We start from the raw sequence: 24,396 nt of genomic DNA on the forward strand, positions 1-24,396 counted from the left end.
AAACAACTGGCCATTTATATGACCACAACCCCCTCCCCCCTCCCCCCCGCACACACACACACACACACACACACACACACACACACATTTTGAGTACAGTGGCATACCCCATCCATGTATTGAGGTACGTTTTCTGACCCATATCTCGCTCTGGCGCCGCGGTGTCTTAATGTAACCATAATTGCGTTCTGACCCCAGTGCAGCTCAGTGTAAACAAGCGTAAAGGTAGGTTCAGTAGCTTCTGTTCAGATTGGTTAGACTTTAGTTTCAGAACCTGTTAATTTCTGTGAAAGGTTTTTATTTTTATTTTTAATTAATTGTTTTTAATTGTTTTTGCCACCATCATTATTCGCCTCTAGTCTATCACTACAATTGTTTTTGTGAATAAAATCCCCGTTTCTGCACCTAAGGCTTATCCTTTGCCTTCTGACTGCCTGCCTACTAGAACATTCTATATTCTGAATCAGGGAAAGTTGGAGAACAATCAACATTTATTTTCTTTAAAGTTTGTTAAAAAAAAAAAAAGATTGAAATATTTTTTTTTATGCACACAAAAAAGGGTGTTGATTGTTCTCCATTCACCGCTAATTCAGAATACATATATGTTTTATTGACATGACATTCCTGGTTCAATAGTTATTGACGAGAGAACCAAATATACGATATAAAACACATTTTACCTCGGTATACCGGATCATATACCTATTAGCGCTTTAAAAAGCCTGTAGACCTAAACAACATTTCCCTGTGGAGATTTTGTCTAATTTCGAGCAGCTGAAGGACAAACCACACAGACAACTGCATTCAGGGCTTAAACCACCCAGTTTATAATCTAGTGTAAACTATGGTTAAAGATTCCATTAAGTATTTATTACCCGTTGACGTTGTGTGAAACTGAATCACTGTTCGGATTACGGCCCGGAGGCTCAATGTGTCGTGTCGACCTCCTGTGGCTGTGGAGGATATAGCCTCTCCTCGGTCTTATCTAGAGTACAGTCCTGTGGAGTAGAGTACAGTCCCACCACCACACTGTACATGCTCGTCCGGCGTGCGTGAGAGCACACTGCGAAGAGGCTAGAATAGAGAAACTAAAAACTCTTCAACTCAGAAAATGTACTCTATGGAAGATAGCAAATGTTTTTTTTTTATATGAACTCCGTCGAATGTTAGAGCAAAGTAATTATATGCCAGTTTTGTAAAAACAAAATCTATTTTTTTCCCGGGCGTGGTTTGTATTCAGCATTCCTTCTTATATGTCATGTGACCGAGGATTCATTTAAACAGTGCACTGGCTGGAATAGGGTCACTGTTAGAGAAAGTCCGTCGTGCTGCTCATGTAGTATAGCCTGCCTAAGTGTGTTTAGATAGTTTGAAATAAACAAACCAGGGTATGGACGAGAAGGATGACGAACAGCTTGGTGAGTTTCGTTTTCTTTGTAATTTACGACAATAAAGTTAAAGTGGACATTTGGCCATCTCCCAGTGCAGTGGTTCCCAACCAGTGGTACTAGGACCTCTGGGGGTACTTGGCATATGAACTGGGGGAGCTTGAGATGACTCGTGAGACCATAGGCCTAATGTTAAAATGTACACGAGGGGGTACTTCTGGGTCAGTTGGTGGTACAGTATCCGGAAAAGGTTGGGAACCAAGGTCCCAGGGCATGGTTCCCCAATAGGCAACCCTTATTTGGCCCCCCAAGTTTTCTGACGCCCCCAAATTAAAAGTATTTAAAATCACCAGGAAAATCATATCAAATGTATTTTAATTCAGTATTTACATGCATAAATACATATTTATACTGTGTGTAGGCCTATGTATTTTTTTCAACGGACAAATAAAATCGATAAATCAATCAACAGAGAGGCATATGTGATCGTATCCCAATGTAATCAAGGTTTGAAAATATTCTGTTTTTCGGTATCTGTTTGGGATTCTTGCGGTCAATTTGCAGTGAAACCTACAAATCATTCATAACACCGCGTTTTCATACAAAGTTTTTATGCGATAAATTCATACCCTGTAAAGAAAAATCATGACTTCCCTGATGGAAACAGGACGTTACGGTACAATTTTATAAACAGATCATTTGTTCGTTCGACATGGCGCGTTATTTTTGTGTCGGTAAAAATGTATTATGCGCTAGTCCACGTGATGCGATGATTATTATGGATAAGAGCGAGAATATTAGAATTTGTCAAACGGCAGTCAAGCGTTGATCCTCTATATTTATCCGAAAGCAGCGTCAAACTCATCACCCTATACTTTCACGACCATGTGCAATTCATCATCATTTATTTAATATGTATCCTATTAGACTTCATGGTTTGCCAAGTTGTAGTGGGAGGACCACATACCATATCACCGCGTGACTCCAAATTTACTTCGATAAAATTGTTATTATATCAATATTTGCGCAACTTGTCACAACTTGTACTCTCTCGAAACATTTCACAGCATGCCTGGTGGAAACGGATATTGTGTCGCTGAACGTTCCAATGTCGACCAAACAGAAAACGGAACAATGCCAATGTATATAATGTTTACATATCCTACATGACTCATCTCAGATGTATACAATGTACTCTGTATGTACTCTATCCACCGCCATTTTGCGCATAATGAATTTTACCGACATAAAAAAGCGCCCACTATTTCGAACTAACAAATTATGTCGGAATTTCTACAATTGTAACGAAAATATTTGTTTCCATTACAGCTGTCCTGCTTTGTTTTTATATTCGGTATGACTTTACTCGCATAAAAACAGTGAATGGAAAGGTGGGTACCACCCGAGTTTCAAATCCAACCTATTTATGTAAGTCAAGTACATGTGGGATAGAATATTTCACAACATGCCTGATGGAAGCGGATAATGTGTCGCTGAACGTTCCAGAATAAACTCGACAAATTGGGATCTAATGCGAATCCCCCCCCCCCCCCCCCCCTTAAATTACATTAAAAAGTCAAGGGTGCCTATGAGTAGAGGTCGACCGATTATGATTTTTCAAAGCCGATACCGTTAAAGATTATTGGAGGACCCAAAAAAGCCGATCCCGATTAATCTGCCGCTTTTTAAAATGTATTTGTAATAATGATAATTACAAGAATACTGAATGAACACTTATTTTAACTTAATATAATACATCAATAAAATCAATTTAGCCTCAAATAAATAATGGAACATGTTCAATTTGGTTTAAATAATGCAAAAACAAAGTGTTGGAGAAGAAAGTAAAAGTGCAATATGTGCCATGTAAGAAAGCTAACGTTTAAGTTCCTTGCTCAGAACATGAGAACATATGAAAGCTGGTGGTTCCTTTTAACATTTACATTTAAGTCATTTAGCAGACTCTCTTATCCAGAGCGACTTACATTTAATCTTTTTATTGAACTAGGCAAGTCAGTTAAGAACAAACTCTTATTTTCAATGACGGCCTAGGAACAGTGGGTTAACTGCCTTGTTCAGGGGCAGAACGACAGATTTGTACCTTTTGTACCCTACCCTGCCGCCACATGAGTCTTCAATATTCCCAGGTAAGACGTTTTAGGTTGTAGTTATTATAGGACTATTTCTCTCTATGTAACGGATGTGAAAATGGCTAGCTAGTTAGCGGGTACGCGCTAGTAGCATTTCAATCAGTTACGTCACTTGCTCTGAGACTTAAGTAGTGTTGCCCCTTGCTCTGCAAGGGCCTTTGTGGAGCGATGGGTAACGCTGCTTCGTGGGTGTCAGTTGTTGATGTGTGCAGAAGGTCCCTGGTTCGCGCCCGTGTCGGGGCGAGGGGACGACGTAAAGTTAAAACTGTTACATTGATGCTGTTGACCCGGATCACTGGTTGCTGCGGAAAAGGAGGAGGTTGAAAGGGGGGTGAGTGTAACGGATGTGAAATGGCTAGCTAGTTAGCGGGGTGCGCGCTAATAGCGTTTCAAACGTCACTCGCTCTGAGACTTGGAGTAGTTGTTCCCCTTGCTCTGCATGGGTAACACTGCTTCGTGGGTGTCAGTTGTTGATGTGTGCAGAAGGTCCCTGGTTCGCGCCCGTGTCGGGGCGAGGGGACGACGTAAAGGTAAAACTGTTACATTTATACGATTTGTATGTCATATACCTTTGACTATTGGATGTTCTTATAGGCACTTTAATATTGCCAGTGTAACAGTATAGCTTCCCTCTCCTCGCCGCTACCTGGGCTCGAACCAGGAACACATCGACAACAGCCACCCTCGAAGCAGCGTTACCCATGCAGAGCAAGGGGAACAACTACTCCAAGTCTCAGAGCGAGTGACGTTTGAAACGCTATTAGCGCGCACCCCGCTAACTAGCTAGCCATTTCACATCGGTTACAGCAGCCTAATCTCGGGAGTTGATAGGCTTGAAGTCATAAACAGCGCAATGCTTGAAGCATTGCGAAGAGCTGCTGGCAAAATGCACAAAAGTGCTGTTTGAATGAATGCTTACGAGCCTGCTGGTGCCTACCATCGCTCAGTCAGACTGCTCTATCAAATCATAGACTTAATTATAACATAATAACACACAGAAATGCGAGCCTTAGGTCATTAATATGGTCGAATCCGGAAACTTTATTCCGTTTATTCTTTCAGTGAAATATGGAAGTGTTCCGTAATTTATCTAACGGGTGGCATCCCTAAGTCTAAATATTCCTGTTACATTGCACAACCTTCAATGTTATGTCATAATTACGTAAAATTCTGGCAAATTAGTTCGCAATGAGCCAGGCGGCCCAAACTGTTGCATATACCCTGACTCTGCGTGCAATGAACGCTATAGAAGTGACACAATTTCACCTGGTTAATATTGCCTGCTAACCGGGATTTCTTTTAGCTAAATATGCAGGTTTAAAAATATATACTTCTGTGTATTGATTTTAAGAAAGGCGTTGATGTTTATGGTTAGGTACACGTTGGAGCAACGACAGTCCTTTCTCGCGAATACGCACTGCATCGATTATATGCAACGCAGGACACGCTAGATAAACTAGTAATATCATCAACCATGTGTAGTTATAACTAGTGATTAGGATTGATTGATTGTTTTTTATAAGATAAGTTTAATGCTAGCTAGTAACTTACCTTGGCTCCTTACTGCATTCGCGTAACAGGCGGGCTCCTCGTGAGGCAGGTGGTTAGAGCGTTGGACTAGTTAACCGTAAGGTTGCAAGATTGAATCTCCGAGCTGACAAGGTAAAAATCTGTCGTTCTGCCCCTGAACAAGGCAGTTAACCCACCGTTCCTAGGCCGTCATTGAAAATAAGAATTTGTTCTTAACTGACTTGCCTAGTTAAATAATGCATAGTAAGGTATGTTTGCCTGTGTGCATAGTAAGGTATGTTTGCCTGTGTGCATAGTAAGGCATGTTTGCCTGTGTGCATAGCAAGGCATGTTTGCCTGTGTGCATAGGAAGGTATGTTGCCTGTGTGCATAGTAAGGTATGTTTGCCTGTGTGCATAGTAAGGCATGTTTGCCTGTGTACATAGTAAGGTATGTTTGCCTGTGTGCATAGTAAGGCATGTTTGCCTGTGTGCATAGTAAGGCATGTTTGCCTGTGTGCATAGTAAGGTATGTTGCCTGTGTGCATAGTAAGGTATGTTTGCCTGTGTGCATAGTAAGGCATGTTTGCCTGTGTGTCACGAACTTCTATGGGAGAGAGAGAGGACCAAGGCGCAGCGTGTGAAAAATACATCTTCTCTTTATTAGAAGAAGAACAACGAAACAAAACAACAAACGTGAAGCTATCAAAGACTAAGTGCAAACATGCAACATAGACATAGACACTACAAAAACACATACATTCCCCATGTCACACCCTGACCTAACTAAAAAACATAAAGAAAACAAAGAACACTAAGGCCAGGGCGTGACAGTATCCCCCCCCCCCCCAAAGGTGCGGACTCCGACCGCACAACCTGACATAGAAAGGGGAGGGTCCGGGGTGGGCCCCATCATGGCGGCGGCTCGGGTGCGGAACGTGGCCCCCACTCCACCATTGTCAATACCCACTTTGGTAGCCTCCTCCAAATGGCCACCCTCCAAATTAACCCCACTGGATTAAGGGGCAGCACCGGACTAAGGGGCAGCACCGGACTAAGGGGCAGCACCGGACTAAGGGGCAGCACCGGACTAAGGGGCAGCACCGGACTAAGGGGCAGCACCGGACTAAGGGGCAGCACCGGACTAAGGGGCAGCACCGGACTGAGGGGCAACACCGGACTGAGGGGCAGCTCCGGACTGAGGGGCAGCTCCGGACTGAGGGGCAGATCCTGGCTGGCTGGCTCCGGCGGATCCTGGCTGGCTGGCTCCGGCGGATCCTGGCTGGCTGGCTCCGGGTGATCCTGGCTGGCTGGCTCCGGCGGATCCTGGCTGGCTGGCTCCGGCGGATCCTGGCTGGCTGGCTCTCGCGGGTCCTGGTTGGCGGACGGCTTTGGCTGATCCTGGCTGGCGGACGGCTCTGGCTGATCCTGTCTGGCGGAAGGCTCTAGCGGCTCCTGTCTGGCGGACGGCTCTAGCGGTTCCTGTCTGGCGGACGGCTCTGAAGGCTCACGGGCGGCTTTGCAGTCTCAGTACAGACGGGCGGCTTTGAAGGCTCAGTACAGACGGACAGTTCAGACGGGGTTGGGCAGACGGGCAGTTCAGGCGCCGTTGGGCAGACGGGCAGTTCAGGCGCCGCTGGACAGACGGCAAACTCTGGCCGGCTGAGACGCACTGTAAGCCTGGTGCGTGGTACCGGCACTGGTGGTACCGGGCTGAGGGCACGCACATCAGGGCGAGTACGGGGAGAAGGAACAGTGCGTACAGGGCTCTGGAGACGCACAGGAGGCTTGATGCGTGGTGCCGGAACTGGAGGCACTGGGCTGGAGACACGCACCACAGGGAGAGTGCGTGGAGGAGGAACAGGGCTCTGGAGACGCACTGGAAGCCTGGTGCGTGGTGTAGGCACAGGTGGTACTGGCCTGGAGCGGGGAGGTGGCGCCGGAAATACCGGACCGTGCAGGCATACTGGCTCCCTTGAGCACTGAGCCTGCCCAACCTTACCTGGTTGTATGCTCCCCGTCGCCCGACCAGTGCGGGGAGGTGGAATAACCCGCACCGGGCTATGTAGGCGAACCGGGGACACCATGCGTAAGGCTGGTGCCATGTAAGCCGGCCCGAGGAGACGCACTGGTGGCCAGATGCGTTGGGCCGGCTTCATGACATCCGGCTCAACGCTCAATCTAGCCCGGCCGATACGTGGAGCTGGAATGTACCGAACCGGGCTATTTTTTTATTTTTATTTTTTTTTATTTCACCTTTATTTAACCAGGTAGGCTAGTTGAGAACAAGTTCTCATTTGCAACTGCGACCTGGCCAAGATAAAGCATAGCAGTGTGAACAGACAACAACACAGAGTTACACATGGAGTAAACAATAGACAAGTCAATAACATGGTAGAAAAAAGAGAATCTATATACAATGTGTGCAAAAGGCATGAGGTAGGCAATAAATCGAATAATTACAATTTAGCAGATTAACACTGGAGTGATAAATCATCAGATGATCATGTGCAAGAAGAGATACTGGTGTGCAAAAGAGCAGAAAAGTAAATAAATAAAAGCAGTATGGGGGTGAGGTAGGTAAATTGGGTGGGTAGTTTACAGATGGACTATGTACAGCTGCAGCGATCGGTTAGCTGCTCGGATAGCAGATTTTTAAAGTTGTTGAGGGAGATAAAAGTCTCCAACTTCAGAGATTTTTGCAATTCGTTCCAGTCGCAGGCAGCAGAGAACTGGAAGGAAAGGCGTCCAAATGAGGTTTTGGCTTTAGGGATGATCAGTGAGATACACCTGCTGGAGCGCGTGCTACGGGTGGGTGTAGCCATCGTGACCAGTGAACTGAGATAAGGCGGCACTTTACCTAGCATAGCCTTGTAGATGACCTGGAGCCAGTGGGTCTGACGACGAACATGTAGCGAGGGACCGCCGACTAGGGCATACAGGTCGCAGTGGTGGGTCGTATAAGGTGCTTTAGTAACAAAACGGATGGCACTGTGATAAACTGCATCCAGTTTGCTGAGTAGAGTATTGGAAGCTATTTTGTAGATGACATCGCCGAAGTCGAGGATCGGTAGGATAGTCAGTTTTACTAGGGTAAGTTTGGCGGCGTGAGTGAAGGAGGCTTTGTTCCGGAATAGAAAGCCGACTCTAGATTTGATTTTGGATTGGAGATGTTTGATATGAGTCTGGAAGGAGAGTTTGCAGTCTAGCCAGACACCTAGGTACTTATAGATGTCCACATATTCTAGGTCGGAACCGTCCAGGGTGGTGATGCTGGTCGGGCGTGCGGGTGCAGGCAGCGAATGGTTGAAAAGCATGCATTTGGTTTTACTAGCGTTTAAGAGCAGTTGGAGGCCACGGAAGGAGTGTTGTATGGCATTGAAGCTCGTTTGGAGGTTAGATAGCACAGTGTCCAGGGAAGGGCCGGAAGTATACAGAATGGTGTCGTCTGCGTAGAGGTGGATCAGGGAATCGCCCGCAGCAAGAGCAACATCATTGATGTATACAGAGAAAAGAGTCGGCCCGAGAATTGAACCCTGTGGTACCCCTATAGAGACTGCCAGAGGACCGGACAACATGCCCTTCGATTTGACACACTGAACTCTGTCTGCAAAGTAGTTGGTGAACCAGGCAAGGCAGTCATTAGAAAAACCGAGGCTATTGAGTCTGCCGATAAGAATATGGTGATTGACAGAGTCGAAAGCCTTGGCCAGGTCGATGAAGACGGCTGCACAGTAATGTCTTTTATCGATGGCGGTTATGATATCGTTTAGTACCTTGAGCGTGGCTGAGGTGCACCCGTGACCGGCTCGGAAACCGGATTGCACAGCGGAGAAGGTACGGTGGATTCGAGATGGTCAGTGATCTGTTTGTTGACTTGGCTTTCGAAGACCTTAGCTAGGCAGGGCAGGATGGATATAGGTCTGTAACAGTTTGGGTCCAGGGTGTCTCCCCCTTTGAAGAGGGGGATGACAGCGGCAGCTTTCCAATCCTTGGGGATCTCAGATGATACGAAGGAGAGGTTGAACAGGCTGGTAATAGGGGGTGCGACAATGGCGGCGGACAGTTTCAGAAATAGGGGGTCCAGATTGTCAAGCCCAGCTAATTTGTATGGGTCCAGGTTTTCCAGCTCTTTCAGAACATCTGCTATCTGGATATGGGTAAAGGAGAAGCTGGGGAGGCTTGGGCGAGTAGCAGCGGGGGGGGGGGGGGGCGGGGCTGTTGGCCAAGGTTGGAGTCTTCAGGTGGAAGGCATGGCCAGCCATTGAGAAATGTTTGTTGAAGTTTTCGATTATCACGGACTTATCAGTGGTGACCGTGTTATCTAGCCTCAGTGCAGTAGGCAGCTGGGAGGAGGTGCTCTTGTTTTCCATGGACTTTACAGTGTCCCAGAACCTTTTGGAGTTAGAGCTACAGGATGCAAATTTCTGCTTGAAAAAGCTGGCCTTTGCTTTCCTGACTGACTGCGTGTATTGGTTCCTGACTTCCCTGAACAGTTGCATATCACGGGGGCTCTTCGATGCCATTGCAGTTCGCCACAGGATGTTTTTGTGCTGGTCGAGGGCAGTCAGGTCTGGAGTGAACCAAGGGCTATATCTGTTCTTGGTTCTGCATTTTTTGAACGGAGCATGCTTGTCTAATATGGTGAGGAAGTAACTTTTAAAGAATGACCAGGCATCCTCAACTGACGGGATGAGGTCAATATCCTTCCAGGGTACCCGGGCCAGGTCGATTAGAAAGGCCTGCTCGCAGAAGTGTTTCAGGGAGCGTTTGACAGTGATGAGAGGTGGTCGTTTGACCGTGGACCCGTGGCGGATACAGGCAATGAGGCAGTGATCGCTGAGATCTTGATTGAAGACAGCAGAGGTGTATTTGGAGGGCAAGTTGGTCAGGATAATGTCTATTAGGGTGCCCATGTTTACGGATTTAGGGTTGTACCTGGTGGGTTCCTTGATGATTTGTGTGAGATTGAGGGCATCAAGCTTAGATTGTAGGACTGCCGGGGTGTTAAGCATATCCCAGTTTAGGTCACCTAACAGAACAAACTCTGAAGCTAGATGGGGAGCGATCAATTCACAGATGGTGTCCAGGGCACAGCTGGGAGCTGAGGGGGGTCGGTAGCAGGCGGCAACAGTGAGAGACTTATTTCTGGAGAGATTAATTTTTAAAATTAGAAGTTCGAACTGTTTGGGCATAGACTTGGAAAGTATGACAGAACTTTGCAGGCTATCTCTGCAGTAGATTGCAACTCCTCCCCCTTTGGCAGTTCTATCTTGACGGAAAGTGTTATAGTTGGGTATGGAAATCTCAGAGTTTTTGGTGGCCTTCCTAAGCCAGGATTCAGACACGGCAAGGACATCAGGGTTGGCAGAGTGTGCTAAAGCGGTGAGTAAGGCAAACTTAGGGAAGAGGCTTCTGATGTTGACATGCATGAGGCCAAGGCTTTTTCGATCACAGAAGTCAACAAATGAGGGTGACTGGGGACATGCAGGGCCTGGGTTTACCTCCACATCACCCGAGGAACAGAGGAGTAGTAGGATGAGGGTGCGGCTAAAGGCTATCAAAACTGGTCGCCTAGAGTGTTGGGGACAAGGAATAAAAGGAGCAGATTTATGGGCGTGGTAGAATAGATTCTGGGCATAATGTGCAGACCAGGGTATGGTGGGGCACGGGTACAGCGGAGGCAAGCCCAGGCACTGGGTGATGATAAGAGAGGTTGTATCTCTAGACATGCTGGTCTCAATGGGTGAGGTCACCGCATGTGTGGGGGGTGGGACAAAGGAGGTATCAGAGGTACGGAGAGTGGAACTACGGGGTCCATTTCAAACCAAAACAATGATAACTAGCCTGAACAACAGTATGCAAGGCATATTGATATTTGAGAGAGACATACAATAAGGCATAAAGGGATTGCAGGTCATGATTGGGAGAGCTAGCTAAAACAGCAGGTGAGATAACAGCAGCTAGTCAGCTAACACAGCAACAGAAGGTAAAAATGGCGACGACTGGGCAGAGAGGGTCGGATTAACTACACACAGATCCTGAGTTAAGGCACAGAGCCGACAGATAAAACACAAATAAACAGAATGGAGTACCGTGAATTAATGGACAGTCAAGCAGGCATCAGCTATGTAGCCAAGTGATCATAGTGTCCAGGAGGCAGCCGTAGATGGAGTAGTGAGGCCTCCACTAAGCTAGCACGCGTTTAAAGTTAGTAGCCCGGGGGGGTGGTCTGCTCAGACGGAGGGGGTCTGCTCAGACGGAGGCCGGTTGAGGGCACGTCTGCAAACCAGACGTGGTCGTGTCGACAGAGAATCCAAGCCGGATAGCGATGGCGAAAGAGAGGTTGTGAATTGTAGAATTGTGTTTGCTAACTGGTGCTAGCTTCCTGGCTGCGCTAGCTGCAAGATAAGCTAGCAGTTAGCAGACCGGGGCAGGCAAGTTAGCCTTTGGGGGACGTCGCGATGGGGGGGAAGTCTGTTTTTGCCTCTTCGTGCGGTGACGTCGATAGACCAGTCGTGGAATTAGTAGGGTTCCAGGTAGCTCTAGGTAGCTAACAGGCCTAGTAGGTTAGCAGAATGGGCCTTCAGCGGGCGTCACGCCTGAGGGGCCTGTTGGAGTCCCCGGGCAGATTATGTCGGTATTCCAGTCGTAGAGGATAGGCGGGGTTCCGTGCTCCGTACCGGCAGTAAATGGGTCCGGGTCTTGTAGCCCAGGAGTGGGCTTCAGTGGTAGCACAGGAGCCCTAGCCAATTAGCTTCAGGCTAATTGGTGCCTGCTCCGGGATGGAAACGCTAGCCAGGAGTGGTCACCCGGGATTGTGGTTAGCTAGTTGCGAAGATCCAGATGAAAATGTTCAGAGTTTGCGGTAGGAATCCGGGGATATGGAGAGAAATAGGTCCGTTATGCTCTGGTTTTAGTCACGTTGTTCGAACTAGCGAGAGCTTTCCGAGCTAAAGGTTAGCTGATGACCGCTAGCAATGGTTTGCTAACTGATAGCTGGTAGGCAGTTAGCTGGCTATCTTCAGTAGATGGATTCCAGATCAGAAGTAAATAGAAATACTTTAGAAAAAAGCAGATTCACGCCACATTGGGTGAGGCGGGTTGCAGGAGAGTATTTAGAAGTTGAGGTTTAAGAAAGTATTTTTAAAAGATATGCGAAGAAAAAGATGTAAAAAGATATATACAAGGGACACGGGACACGACAGGACAAAGACGTCTACACTGCTACGCCGTCTTGGAAGACATGCACGCGTACAGGAGACACCATGCGCTCTACTGCGTAACACGGTGTCTGCCCGTACTCTCGCTCTCCACGGTAAGTACAGGGAGTTGGCGCAGGTCTCCTACCTGACTTCGCCACACTCCCTTTTAGCAAGGGCTTCCAGCCTTGCTTCCGTGCTGCCTCCTCATATCGCCGCCTCTCTGCTTTCGCTGCCTCCAGTTCAGCTTTGTGGCGGTAATATTCTCCTGGTTGAGCCCAAGGTCCCTTACCATCCAATTCGTCCTCCCATGTCCAGAAATCCTGTGTAGGTGGGTCCTGTTGCTGTTTCACACGCCGCTTGGTCCGATTCTGGTGGGTAATTCTGTCACAAACTTCTATGGGAGAGAGAGAGGACCAAGGCGCAGCGTGTGAAAAAATACATCTTCTCTTTATTAGAAGAAGAACAACGAAACAAAACAACAAACGTGAAGCTATCAAAGACTAAGTGCAAACATGCAACATAGACATAGACACTACAAAAACACATACATTCCCCATGTCACACCTTGACCTAACTAAAAAACATAAAGAAAACAAAGAACACTACGGCCAGGGCGTGACACTGTGTGCATTGTAAGGTATGTTTGCCTGTGTGCATAGTAAGGTATGTTTGCTTGTGTGCATAGTAAGGTATGTGTGCCTGTGTGCATAGTAAGTGGTAGGCTATTATGTTTCCAAATTGAATTTCAATGACGTCTCCAAGGGCTTCTCCTCGTATAGCCTTGCTTATCAACAGGTGCGTGGTGCTTTGTGTTTGCTTTTCCAGGCAGACCATTTTTTTGTTTTATCGTAACAGTTACTCTTATTAACTTTTATCTACAGACAGTATCGCTTTTAGATTAGTTGCTCAATCCAGCCTCATCAATCAACTCATTTTACAATTCTGTTTTTTTATTTTTTTATTTGTCCATTTGTTTGAGTGAAAGGATATGCCACACCTCACCATGTTCTATTATAAACTTGGTATTTTGTTCACCTACTATGGGGCTGTTCCTCCACTGTAGGTACAGTAATCAAACTTTCTTTTCTTTCCAGGACTAGCGTAGAGTCTATTTGCGTACTGTGCCATTGTTATTGAGAAGCATTGAGCAGTGCTGTGCCATGAGAGCTGGGCAAAGGAATGTATCACTAGTAGGCCTAATGATTAAACAATGCCATTTTATATAATGATTACATACCATACATTACTCATCACATATGTATATACTGTACTCTATACCATCTACTGCATCTTGCCATCTTGATGTAATGTATCACTAGCCACTTTAAACAATGCCACTTTATATAAGGATTACATACCATACATTACTCATCTCATATGTATAGACTGTACTCTATACCATCTACTGCATCTTGCCTATGCCGTTCTGTACCATCACTCATTCATATATCTTTATGTACATATTCTTATTCATTCCTTTACACTTGTGCGTATAAGGTAGTTGTTGTGAAATCGTTAGGTTAGATTATTTGTTAGATATTACTGCACGGTCGTAACTAGAAGCACAAGCATTTAGCTACACTCACACATTAACATCTGCTAACCATGTGTATGTGACCAATAAAATTCGATTTGATTTGAGTAGTTTTAGTAGATTGCTACTTATTAGAATTTGTTCGTTAACTGACTTGCCTAGTTAAATAAAGGTTTAAAATAATAAATACAATTGTGGGTTATAGCTAGTTTTGCTTTTTCCTTGTATACAGTATGCATGGTTTTATGCTGCAGTATGGGTCCAGCTTTTTCCTTGTATACAGTAGGTACAGTAGTATTCTCGGTACATTGTTTGAATGCTAATCAAGCTAATCAAGCTTTACTTTCCACGCTTGTCCTGCCGCCATCCATTATCAGTGTGTTCATCTAGGCCTAACGCATGGCGTTAGCAACGCCAAGGTCATGGGTTCAATTCCCACAGGGATCACACGTACACACACTAAATACCTATGACCATTTCGCCCTTACTGTACATTTTACATTGACATTACTACAGTAGTGAGTCATTTAGCAGACTCTATTATCTGGAGACACTTACAGTAGTGAGTCATTTAGCAGACTCTCTTATCTGGAGACACTACAGTAGTGAGTCATTTAGCAGACTCTCTGATCCAGAGAGACTTACAGTAGTGAGTCATTTAGCAGACTCTATTATCTGGAGACACTTACAGTAGTGAGTCATTTAGCAGACTCTCTTATCTGGAGACACTTACAGTAGTGAGTCATTTAGCAGACTCTCTTATCCAGAGACACTTACAGTAGTGAGTCATTTAGCAGACTCTCTTATCCAGAGAGACTTACACTAGTGAGTTACTTAGCAGACACTCTTATCTGGAGAGACTTTCAGTAGTGAGTCATTTAGTAGACTCTCTTATCCAGAGCCACTACAGTAGTGAGTCATTTAGCAGACTCTCTGATCCAGAGCCACTTACAGAAGAGAGTCATTTAGCAGACTCTCTTATCCAGAGAGACTTACAGTAGTGAGTCATTTAGTAGACTCTCTTATCCAGAGCCACTACAGTAGTGAGTCATTTAGCAGACTCTCTTATCCAGAGCCACTTACAGTAGAGAGTCATTTAGCAGACTCTCTTATCCAGAGAGACTTACAGTAGTGAGTCATTTAGCAGACTCTCTTATCTGGAGAGACTTACAGTAGTGAGTCATTTAGCAGACTCTCATCCAGAGAGACTTACAGTAGTGAGTCGTTTAGCAGACCCTCTCATCCAGAGATACTTACAGTAGTGAGTCATTTAGCATACTCTCTTATCTGGAGACACTTACAGCAGTGAGTCATTTAGCAGACTCTCTTATCCAGAGAGACTTACAGTAGTGAGTCATTTAGCAGACTCTCTTATCCAGAGCCACTACAGTAGTGAGTCATTTAGTAGACTCTCTTATCCAGAGAGACTTACAGTAGTGAGTCATTTAGCAGACTCTCTGATCCAGAGCCACTTACAGAAGAGAGTCATTTAGCAGACTCTCTTATCCAGAGCCACTTACAGTAGTGAGTCATTTAGCTGACTCTCTTATCCAGAGATACTTACAGTAGTGAGTCATTTAGCAGACTCTCTTATCCAGAGCCACAACAGTAGTGAGTCATTTAGCAGACTCTCTTATGCAGAGAGACTTACAGTAGTGAGTCATTTAGCAGACTCTCTTATCCAGAGAGACTTACAGTAGTGAGTCATTTAGCAGACTCTCTTATCCAGAGCCACTACAGTAGTGAGTCATTTAGCAGACTCTCTGATCCAGAGAGACTTACAGTAGTGAGTCATTTAGCAGACTCTCTTATCCAGAGAGACTTACAGTAGTGAGTCATTTACAGTAGTGAGTGAATACATTTTTATACTTGGTTCATACTGTAAATTGTTTTGGATAAAGGCCTCTGCTAAGTGGCATATATATCACCTATAATCTTAAACTCCGATCTCATAACAGTGCAGGGGAAACTGCTTCTCATTGGTATTTATATAGACTGGTGACTGTATTGTGTTCAGTGACACCGATGGCCAGCCTGTAGTATATTTAGCCCTGTACGCTGGTACATTCAAACTAACAATTGGAAGTAATGGGAAAAGCCCACATAGGAATACTTCTGTACTACACATGGGCTGTATCCCAAATGACACCCTATTCTTTATACACCTTTTAAACAGGACCCATAGACTTCTGTTCAAAAGTAGTGCAACTACATAGGGAAAAGGTGGTGCTGTGTAGTGCACATGGCCAATGGAATGAAAAGGGCATTCTGGTGCACAAAGACAAAGCCACCACTTGATCACAGGTTCCTGAGTGGCACCATGTTGATGGTGTCTGGGCCCTACAGGTTCCTGAGTGGCACCATGTTGATGGTGTCTGGGCCCTACAGGTTCCAGACTGGCACCATGTTGATGGTGTCTGGGCCCTACAGGTTCCTGAGTGGCACCATGTTGATGGTGTCTGGGCCCTACAGGTTCCAGACTGGCACCATGTTGATGGTGTCTGGGCCCTACAGGTTCATTAAGTAGCACCATGTTGATGGTGTCTGGGCCCTACAGGTTCCAGACTGGCACCATGTTGATGGTGTCTGGGCCCTACAGGTTCCAGACTGGCACCATGTTGTGTCGATGGTGTCTGGGCCCTACAGGTTCATTAAGTAGCACCATGTTGTAATACCTTTGTAATACCATAGTTATTACCATGTAAGTACAGTGTAATATGTAAACTATTGTATATTGTACACAAGTTATTACACGGTAGTAAGGACAACATTGTTTTTCTTGCAACTTTTTCCTTTTGGTTTTTACACCGTAGTGTGGAGCTCCCGAGTGGCACAGCGTTCTAATGCTCTGCATCTCAGTGCTAGAGGCGTCACTACAGACGCCCTGGTTCGAATCCAGGCTGTATCACGTCGTCCGGGTTCCGCCGGTGTAGGCCGTCATTGTAAATAAGAATTTGTTCTTAACTGACGTGCCTAGTTAAATAATAATAAAAAATGTTTATCGAATCACTGTGCAGGATGATGCATTGACGGATTACAAAGGTGGATCCATGTGTGTGTGTGTGTGTGTGTGTGTGTGTGTGTGTATAATGTTCATCTATCTAGATCTAGGCGTCACTCCTTATTCCCTCAGGGTGTATTAAGCCTGGGTCATGTGAGGACAAATACGTTTCCACTAGGAGTGTTTACACAGCAAGTCAATGGTAATACAATGCATGTGAATAATACTACGTAGAGATCACACGGTAGGCCCACCCACATGGACATTAGCTGCTAATAATATGACTATAGTATATGGTTTATTGGTTAATATAATGCACCTTATGATGCTCAGCTCGACACTCCCGGCATTCCAGTTCTTGGAAATAAATATTGTTTGATTAAAAAGTTTTCCTGGTCTACTCCCTAGCCTAGACCTTTCAAATCTAACGTGATCTTTAGAAGCCAGACAGAGTAGGATTGTTGGTGGATGACAATATAGCATCCTGTACTCTCCCTCCCAACGAATGTCTGTTTTTCCTGTGAGAGAGAGAGAGAGCACTGTCCAGTCCACCCATATGCCAATTATTATTATTGTTATTATTATTATTATTATTCCTGAATTATACTTATGATAAAATGTATTTTTCTCTTCTACTGAGCCATTTACTTTATGTCTGTATTGTTATATTTGATTATTTATTATTGTTGTTGCATTGTCCAGAAGGAACCTGCAAGTAAGCATTTCGTTGGACGGTGTACACCCTGCGTATCCCATACATACCACTAATAAAATGTAAAAGTTGGTTATTGGTATTTTATTAGGATCCCCATTAGTTGTTTGCGAAAGCAGCAGTTACTCTTCCTGGGGTCCACACAAAACATTTACATTTACATTTAAGTCATTTAGCAGACGCTCTTATGACATCATACAGAACTTTAATAGACAGAAACAGCTAAAGGACAGAACTACATAGCCTACATATTACAACATACACACAACATATCTTGGTCAAATAGGGGTGAGGTGTTGCTTTATGTGTTTTTTGAAACCAGGTTTTCTGTTCATTTGAGCAATGGAAGATGGAGATGGAAGAAGTCCCATGCAATAATGGCTCTATATAATACTGTACGTTTTCTTGAATTTGTTCTGGATTTGGGGACTGTGAAAAGACCCCTGGTGGCATGTGTGGTGGGATAAGTGTGTCTGTGTCAGAGCTGTGTGTAAGTTGACTATGCAAACATTTTGGAATTGTCACATTGTTTCTTATGAATAGAAGAAGTGGTGCAGTCATTCTCTCCTCAACTCTCAGCCAAGAGAGACTGGCATGCATAGTATTTATATCAACCCTTTGATTACAATGAAGAGCAAGACGTGCTCTGTTCTGGACCAGCTGCAGCTTAACTAGGTCTTTCTTTGCAGCACTGGACCACATGACTGGACAATAATCAAGATAAGCCCAAACTAGAGCCTGCAGGACTTGCTTTTGGAGTGTGGTGCCTCTTTATTACAGACAGATCTCTTCCCATCTTTACAACCATTGAATCTATACAGTGGCTTGCGAAAGTATTCACCCCCCTTGGCATTTTTCCTATTTTGTTGTCTTACAACCTGGAATTAAAATAGATTTTTGGGGGGATTTGTATCATTTTATTTACACAACAAGCCTACCACTTCGAAGATCCAAAAGATTTTACTTGTGAAACAAACAAGAAATAAGACAACAACAAAAAAATAACTTGAGCGTGCAAAACTATTCACCGCCCCAAAGTCAATACTTTGTAGAGCGACCTTTTGCAGCAATTACAGACAGCTGAATGCAATTACAGACAGCTGACACATACTCCAAGAGCTGCAAGTCTCTTGGAGTATGTCTCTATAAGCTTGGCACATCTTGCCACTGGGATTTTTGCCCATTCTTCAAGGCAAAACTGCTCCAGGTCCTTCAAGTTGGATGGGTTCCGCTGGTGTACAGCAATCTTTAAGTCCTACCACAGATTCTCAATTGGATTGAGGTCTGGGATTTGACTAGGCCATTCCAAGACATTTAAATGTTTCCCCTTAAACCACTCGAGTGTTGCTTTAGCAGTATGCTTAGGGTCATTGTCCTGCTGGAAGGTGAACCTCCGTCCCAGTCTCAAATATCTAGGTTTCCCTTAAGAATTTCCCTGTATTTAGAGCCATGGGATGTTCAAAGTTTCTGATATTGTTTTGTAACCCAACCCTGATCTGTACTTCTCCACAACTTTGTCCCTGACCTGTTTGGAGAGCTCCTTGGTCTTCATAGTGCCACTTGCTTGGTGGTGCCCCTTGCTTTGTGGTGTTGCAGACTCTGGGGCCTTTCAGAACAGGTGTATATATACTGAGATCATGTGCCAGATCATGTGTCACTTAGATAGCACACTGGTGGAATTATTTACCTAATTATGTGACTTCTGAAGGTAATTGGTTGCAATTGGTGGATCTTATTTAGGGGCTTCATAGCAAAGGGGGTGGAAACATATACACGCACCACTTTTCTGTTTTTACATTATTTTTTTTTTTTAGAAACATACATTTTTTTCATTTCACTTCACCAATTTGGACAATTTTATTCCATTTAAATTACAGGTTGTAATGCAACAAAATAGGAACAATTCCAAGGGGGTAAATACTTTTGCAAGGCACTGTATGTTTTAACCATGACAGTTTACAATCTAAGTTAACACCCAAGTCATTTATTCTCCTCAACTTGTTCAACAGCCACACCATTCATTACCAGATTCAGCTGAGGTCTAGCACTTAGGGAATGATTTGTACCAAATACAATGCTCTTAGTTTTAGAGATGTTCAGGACCTGTTTATGACTGGCCACCCATTCCAAATCAGACTGCAACTCTTTGTTAAGGGTTTTAGTGACTTCATTAGCTGTGGTTGGTGACATGTACTGTATATGGTTGAATCATCAGCATACATGTTACGGACGTTGTTGGAATGAGACCAAGGTGCAGCGTGGTAGGCGTACATTTCTCTTTATTAAAAATGACACCGAAAAACAACAAAATACAAAAATGAACGTAAAGCTATATGCAGTGCAGAAAGCAACTACACACAAACAAGATCCCACAACTGAAGGTGGGAAAAAGGGCTGCCTAAGTATGATCCCCAATCAGAGACAACGATAAACAGCTGCCTCTGATTGGGAACCACACTAGGCCAACAAAGAAATAGAAACATAGATTTGCCCACCCAAGTCACACCCTGACCTAACCAAATAGGGAATAAAAAAGGCTCTCTAAGGTCAGGGCGTGACAGTACCCCCCCCACCCCCCCCAACTCCGGCCGCAAACCTGAACCTACAGGGGAGGGTCCGGGTGGGCGTTTCATCTCGGTGGAGGCTCCGGTGCGGGACGCAGACCCCGCTCCGCTTGAGCCTTCCCCCACTTCGGTAGCGCCTCTGGTGCGGGGATCGTCGCCGGGGACTCTGGACCGTAGATCGTTGTCGCGGACTCCGGACCGTAGAACACTGCTGGAGGAACCGAACCACCGATCATCGCCGGAAGCTCCGCTCCCTCGCTGGAGGCTCCGGCCTGGGCGCCATCGGTCCGTCGCTGGAGACTCTGGACTGCAGACCGTCGCTGGAGACTCTGGACTGCAGACCGTCGCTGGAGACTCTTGACTGCGGATCATCCCTGGAGGCTTCGTGCCATGGATCATCACTGCAGGCTTCATGCCATGGATCATCACTGCAGGATCCAGGCCATGGATCATCACTGGAGACTTCGGGCCATGGATCGTCACTGGAGGCTTCGTGCCATGAATCATCACTGGAGGCTTCGTGACATGGATCATCACTGGAGGCTTTGTGCTATGGATCATCACTGGAGGCTTCGGGCCATGGATCACCACTGGAGGCTTCGTACCATGGATTATCACTGGAAGCTTTGTGCGTGGAGCAGGCACAGGACATACTATGCTGGAGACACGCACTGGAGGCCTAGTGCATGGAGCTGGCACAGGATATATTGGAATACCTAGGATAGGATAAAGCAATCCTTCTGCCCCCCCCCCCCCCCCTTAAAAGATTTAGATGCACTATTGTAAAGTGGCTGCTCCACTGGATGTCATTAGGTGAATGCACCAATTTGTAAGTCGCTCTGGATAAGAGCGTCTGCTAAATGACTTAAATGTCTTAAATGTTAAATATACTGGACCGTGGAGGCGCACTGGAGGTCTGGAGTGTAGAGCTGGCACAACCCGTCCTGGCTGGATGCTCACTTTAGCCCGGCAAGTGTGGGGTGCTGGCACAGGACGCACTGGGCTGTGAAGGCGCACTGGCGACACAGTGCGTAGAGCCGGCGCAGGATATCCTGGACCGAGGAGGCGTACTGGAGACCAGGAGCGCTGAGCCGGCACAACCTGTCCTGTCTGGATGCTCACTTTAGCCCGACACGTGCGGAAAGCAGGCAAAGAACGCACCGGGCTAAGGGTTCGCACTGGAGGCACGGTGCGCAGAACCAGAAAACATGGTATCTGAACCGTGATCAACTCCTCATCGTAATTACAGGGAGTTGGTTCTTGTTCCCACCTTTGCTCCGCGCGCCACCCCGTGTGCCCCCGCCAATTTTTGTTGTTGTTGAGACTGCCTCTCGGGCTTCCGTCGTTTCCTTGATTCCTGGTTTCGTCGCCATTCCTCTCTCGCTGCCTCCGCCTGCTTCCATGGCAGGGTCTTGTCCCATAACCTCCTCCCATGTCCTTGATGTCCTCCACTCACTTTTCTCCCGGGCCCAGGATCCCTGCTCCTCCTGGCCACTCTGCTTGGTCCTTTGGTGGTGGGATCTTCTGTTACGGCAGTTGTTGGAATGAGACCAAGGTGCAGCATTCATTTTTCTTTATTAAAAATGACACCGAAAACAACAAAATACAAAAATGAACGTAAGGCTATAGTGGGGAGAAGAAGTATTTGATACACTGCTGATTTTGCAGGTTTTCCTACTTACAAAGCATGTAGAGGTCTGTAATTTTTATCATACACTTCAACTGTGAGATACGGAATCTAAAACAAAAATCCAGAAAATCACATTGTATGATTTATAAGTAATTAATTTGCATTTTATTGCATGACATAAGTATTTGATACATCAGAAAAGCAGAACTTAATATTTGGTACAGAAACCTTTGTTTGCAATTACAGAGATCATATGTTTCCTGTAGTTCTTGACCAGGTTTGCACACACTGCAGCAGGGATTTTGGCCCACTCCTCCATACAGACCTTCTCCAGATCCTTCAGGTTTCGGGGCTGTCGCTGGGCAATACGGACTTTCAGCTCCCTCCAAAGATTTTCTATTGGGTTCAGGTCTGGAGACTAGCTAGGCCACTCCAGGACCTTGAGATGCTTCTTACGGAGCCACTCCTTAAATGCCCTGGCTGTGTGTTTCGGGTCATTGTCATGCTGGAAGACCCAGCCACGACCCATCTTCAATTCTCTTACTGAGGGAAGGAGGTTGTTGGCCAAGATCTTGCGATACATGGCCCCATCCATCCTCCCCTCAATACGGTGCAGTCATCCTGTCCATATGCAGAAAAGCATCCCAAAAGAATGATGTTTCCACCTCCATGCTTCACGGTTGGGATGGTGTTCTTGGGGTTGTACTCATCCTTCTTCTTCCTCCAAACACGGCGAGTGGAGTTTAGACCAAAAAGCTCTATTTTTGTCTCATCAGACCACATGACCTACTCCCATTCCTCCTCTGGATCATCCAGATGGTCATTGGCAAACTTCAGACGGGCCTGGACATGCGCTGGCTTGAGCAGGGAGACCTTGCGTGCGCTGCAGGATTTTAAAAATAACATTCAGCAGTCCATTAATCAGTTGGTGTGTGTGCTGCGGGGTTGAGGCTATGAACCAATAGGCTTGGCTCTCTCATCCCTTCCAGGCTTCTGGGAGGGAGGGTGGACAATGAGCCTGTCATAGCGGATGTAAGCAATGTCCCCACACGCGCTGGTAACTTTCATGGCTGGGATCAGTTCTTTTTTCTTCTGGTGCACAGCTTCAGGATAGTCCTCGTTGAGGAAGATGTATGTTCCTCTCAAGTTCTTGTCTCTTTCCAGAACAGTTACCTTTCCCCTTGAACCTCAGGAACTTGACCACTATCGGCCTGGGCCTGTCACCTGTGGTTGGTTTTTCTATTTCAATGGCATTTCCATGACTCAAGCCTGCCAGATACTCATGTTATGATGTAGGCTAATGTTGTTTGCCAGGCAAACATTCAACGGGCAAGGTAATTGTTCTGGAAAGAGAAGTCTCCAATGATGTGACCATCGAAATGATAACTATTTTCAATAGAGCATTTGTCTTTTTTTTTTTTACCTTCTATTATTCAGTTGTGTATCTCAGGTTGTAATGAGACAAACCACAGTGAGAGAGAATGTTACCGATGATGAGACCCACCAGAATGATGGAACTATTGGATCAATTACAAAAGGGCTGTTGTTTTCCGCAGTGTTTGTTGCCTGGTATTAGAACTGAATCCCTAATGTTTTAGATACAAGCTTCACTATCGGACACAAGCCATGACTTTAGAGGTTAATTATTTATAACATTTGTTTACTGCTCTGTTAAACTCTGTAACGTATTGTATAATGCCATTTAAGTTGGACTATAACCAGGGCCTTGCCTATATCCAACACCTTACTACTGCTTCTCTACGAGATTGCTCTTCTCCCAGGGTTCAAATTTCACCAGTGCCCCCGGATCTTTCAACCTTGACATCGGAGTCTCTGTCGTAACTGGGTTTCTTCTGACCAGACCTGAACTCAGACCTGGACTTTATAGACTCCTGGCCCCGGTTATTACAGTCAGGAAAGACTCCTGGTTATTACAGTCAGGAAAGACTCCTGGCCCCGGTTATTACAATCAGGAAAGTCTCCTGGCCCCGGTTATTACAGTCAGGAAAGACTCCTGGTTATTACAGTCAGGAAAGACTCATGGCCCTGGTTATTACAGTCAGGAAAGACTCCTGGTTATTACAGTCAGGAAAGACTCCTGGCCCTGGTTATTACAGTCAGGAAAGACTCCTGGCGCTGGTTATTACAGTCAGGAAAGACTCCTGGCCCCGGTTATTACAGTCATGAAAGACTCCTGGTTATTACAGTCAGGAAAGACTCCTGGTTATTACAGTCAGGAAAGACTCCTGGCCCTGGTTATTACAGTCAGGAAAGACTCCTGGCCCCTGGTTATTACAGTCAGGAAAGACTCCTGGCCCCGGTTATTACAGTCAGGAAAGACTCCTGGCCCCGGTTATTGCAGTCAGGAAAGACTCCTGGCCCCGGTTATTACAGTCAGGAAAGACTCCTGGCCCCGGTTATTACAGTCAGGATAGACTCCTGGTTATTACAGTCAGGAAAGACTCCTGGCCCCGGTAATTACAGTCAGGAAAGACTCCTGGCCCCGGTTATTACAGTCAGGAAAGACTCCTGGTTATTACAGTCAGGAAAGACTCCTGGCCCCGGTTATTACAGTCAGGATAGACTCCTGGCCCTGGTTATTACAGGCAGGAAAGACTCCTGGCCCCGGTTATTACAATTAGGAAATACTCCTGGTTATTAGAGTCCGGAATGATTCCTGGCCTTGGTTATTAGAGTCAGGAAA

At 45.7% G+C, this 24,396-nt stretch overlaps 1 protein-coding gene across 1 annotated transcript in view; it reads left to right on the forward strand.

The window, feature by feature from the left end:
• The first annotated feature begins 991 nt into the window (after positions 1-991).
• The window catches only part of ssuh2.1 (ssu-2 homolog, tandem duplicate 1), a 67,172-nt gene continuing 43,767 nt past the window's right edge, over positions 992-24,396 (forward strand). The window contains exon 1 of the mRNA XM_055917860.1: positions 992-1,418. Within this exon, the coding sequence (XP_055773835.1) occupies positions 1,391-1,418 (28 nt within the window). The 5' untranslated portion in view covers positions 992-1,390. The remainder of the gene's footprint in view (positions 1,419-24,396) is intronic.

Source organism: Salvelinus fontinalis, chromosome 3, assembly GCF_029448725.1.
Source record: "Salvelinus fontinalis isolate EN_2023a chromosome 3, ASM2944872v1, whole genome shotgun sequence".
Classification (NCBI taxonomy): Eukaryota; Metazoa; Chordata; class Actinopteri; order Salmoniformes; family Salmonidae; genus Salvelinus; species Salvelinus fontinalis.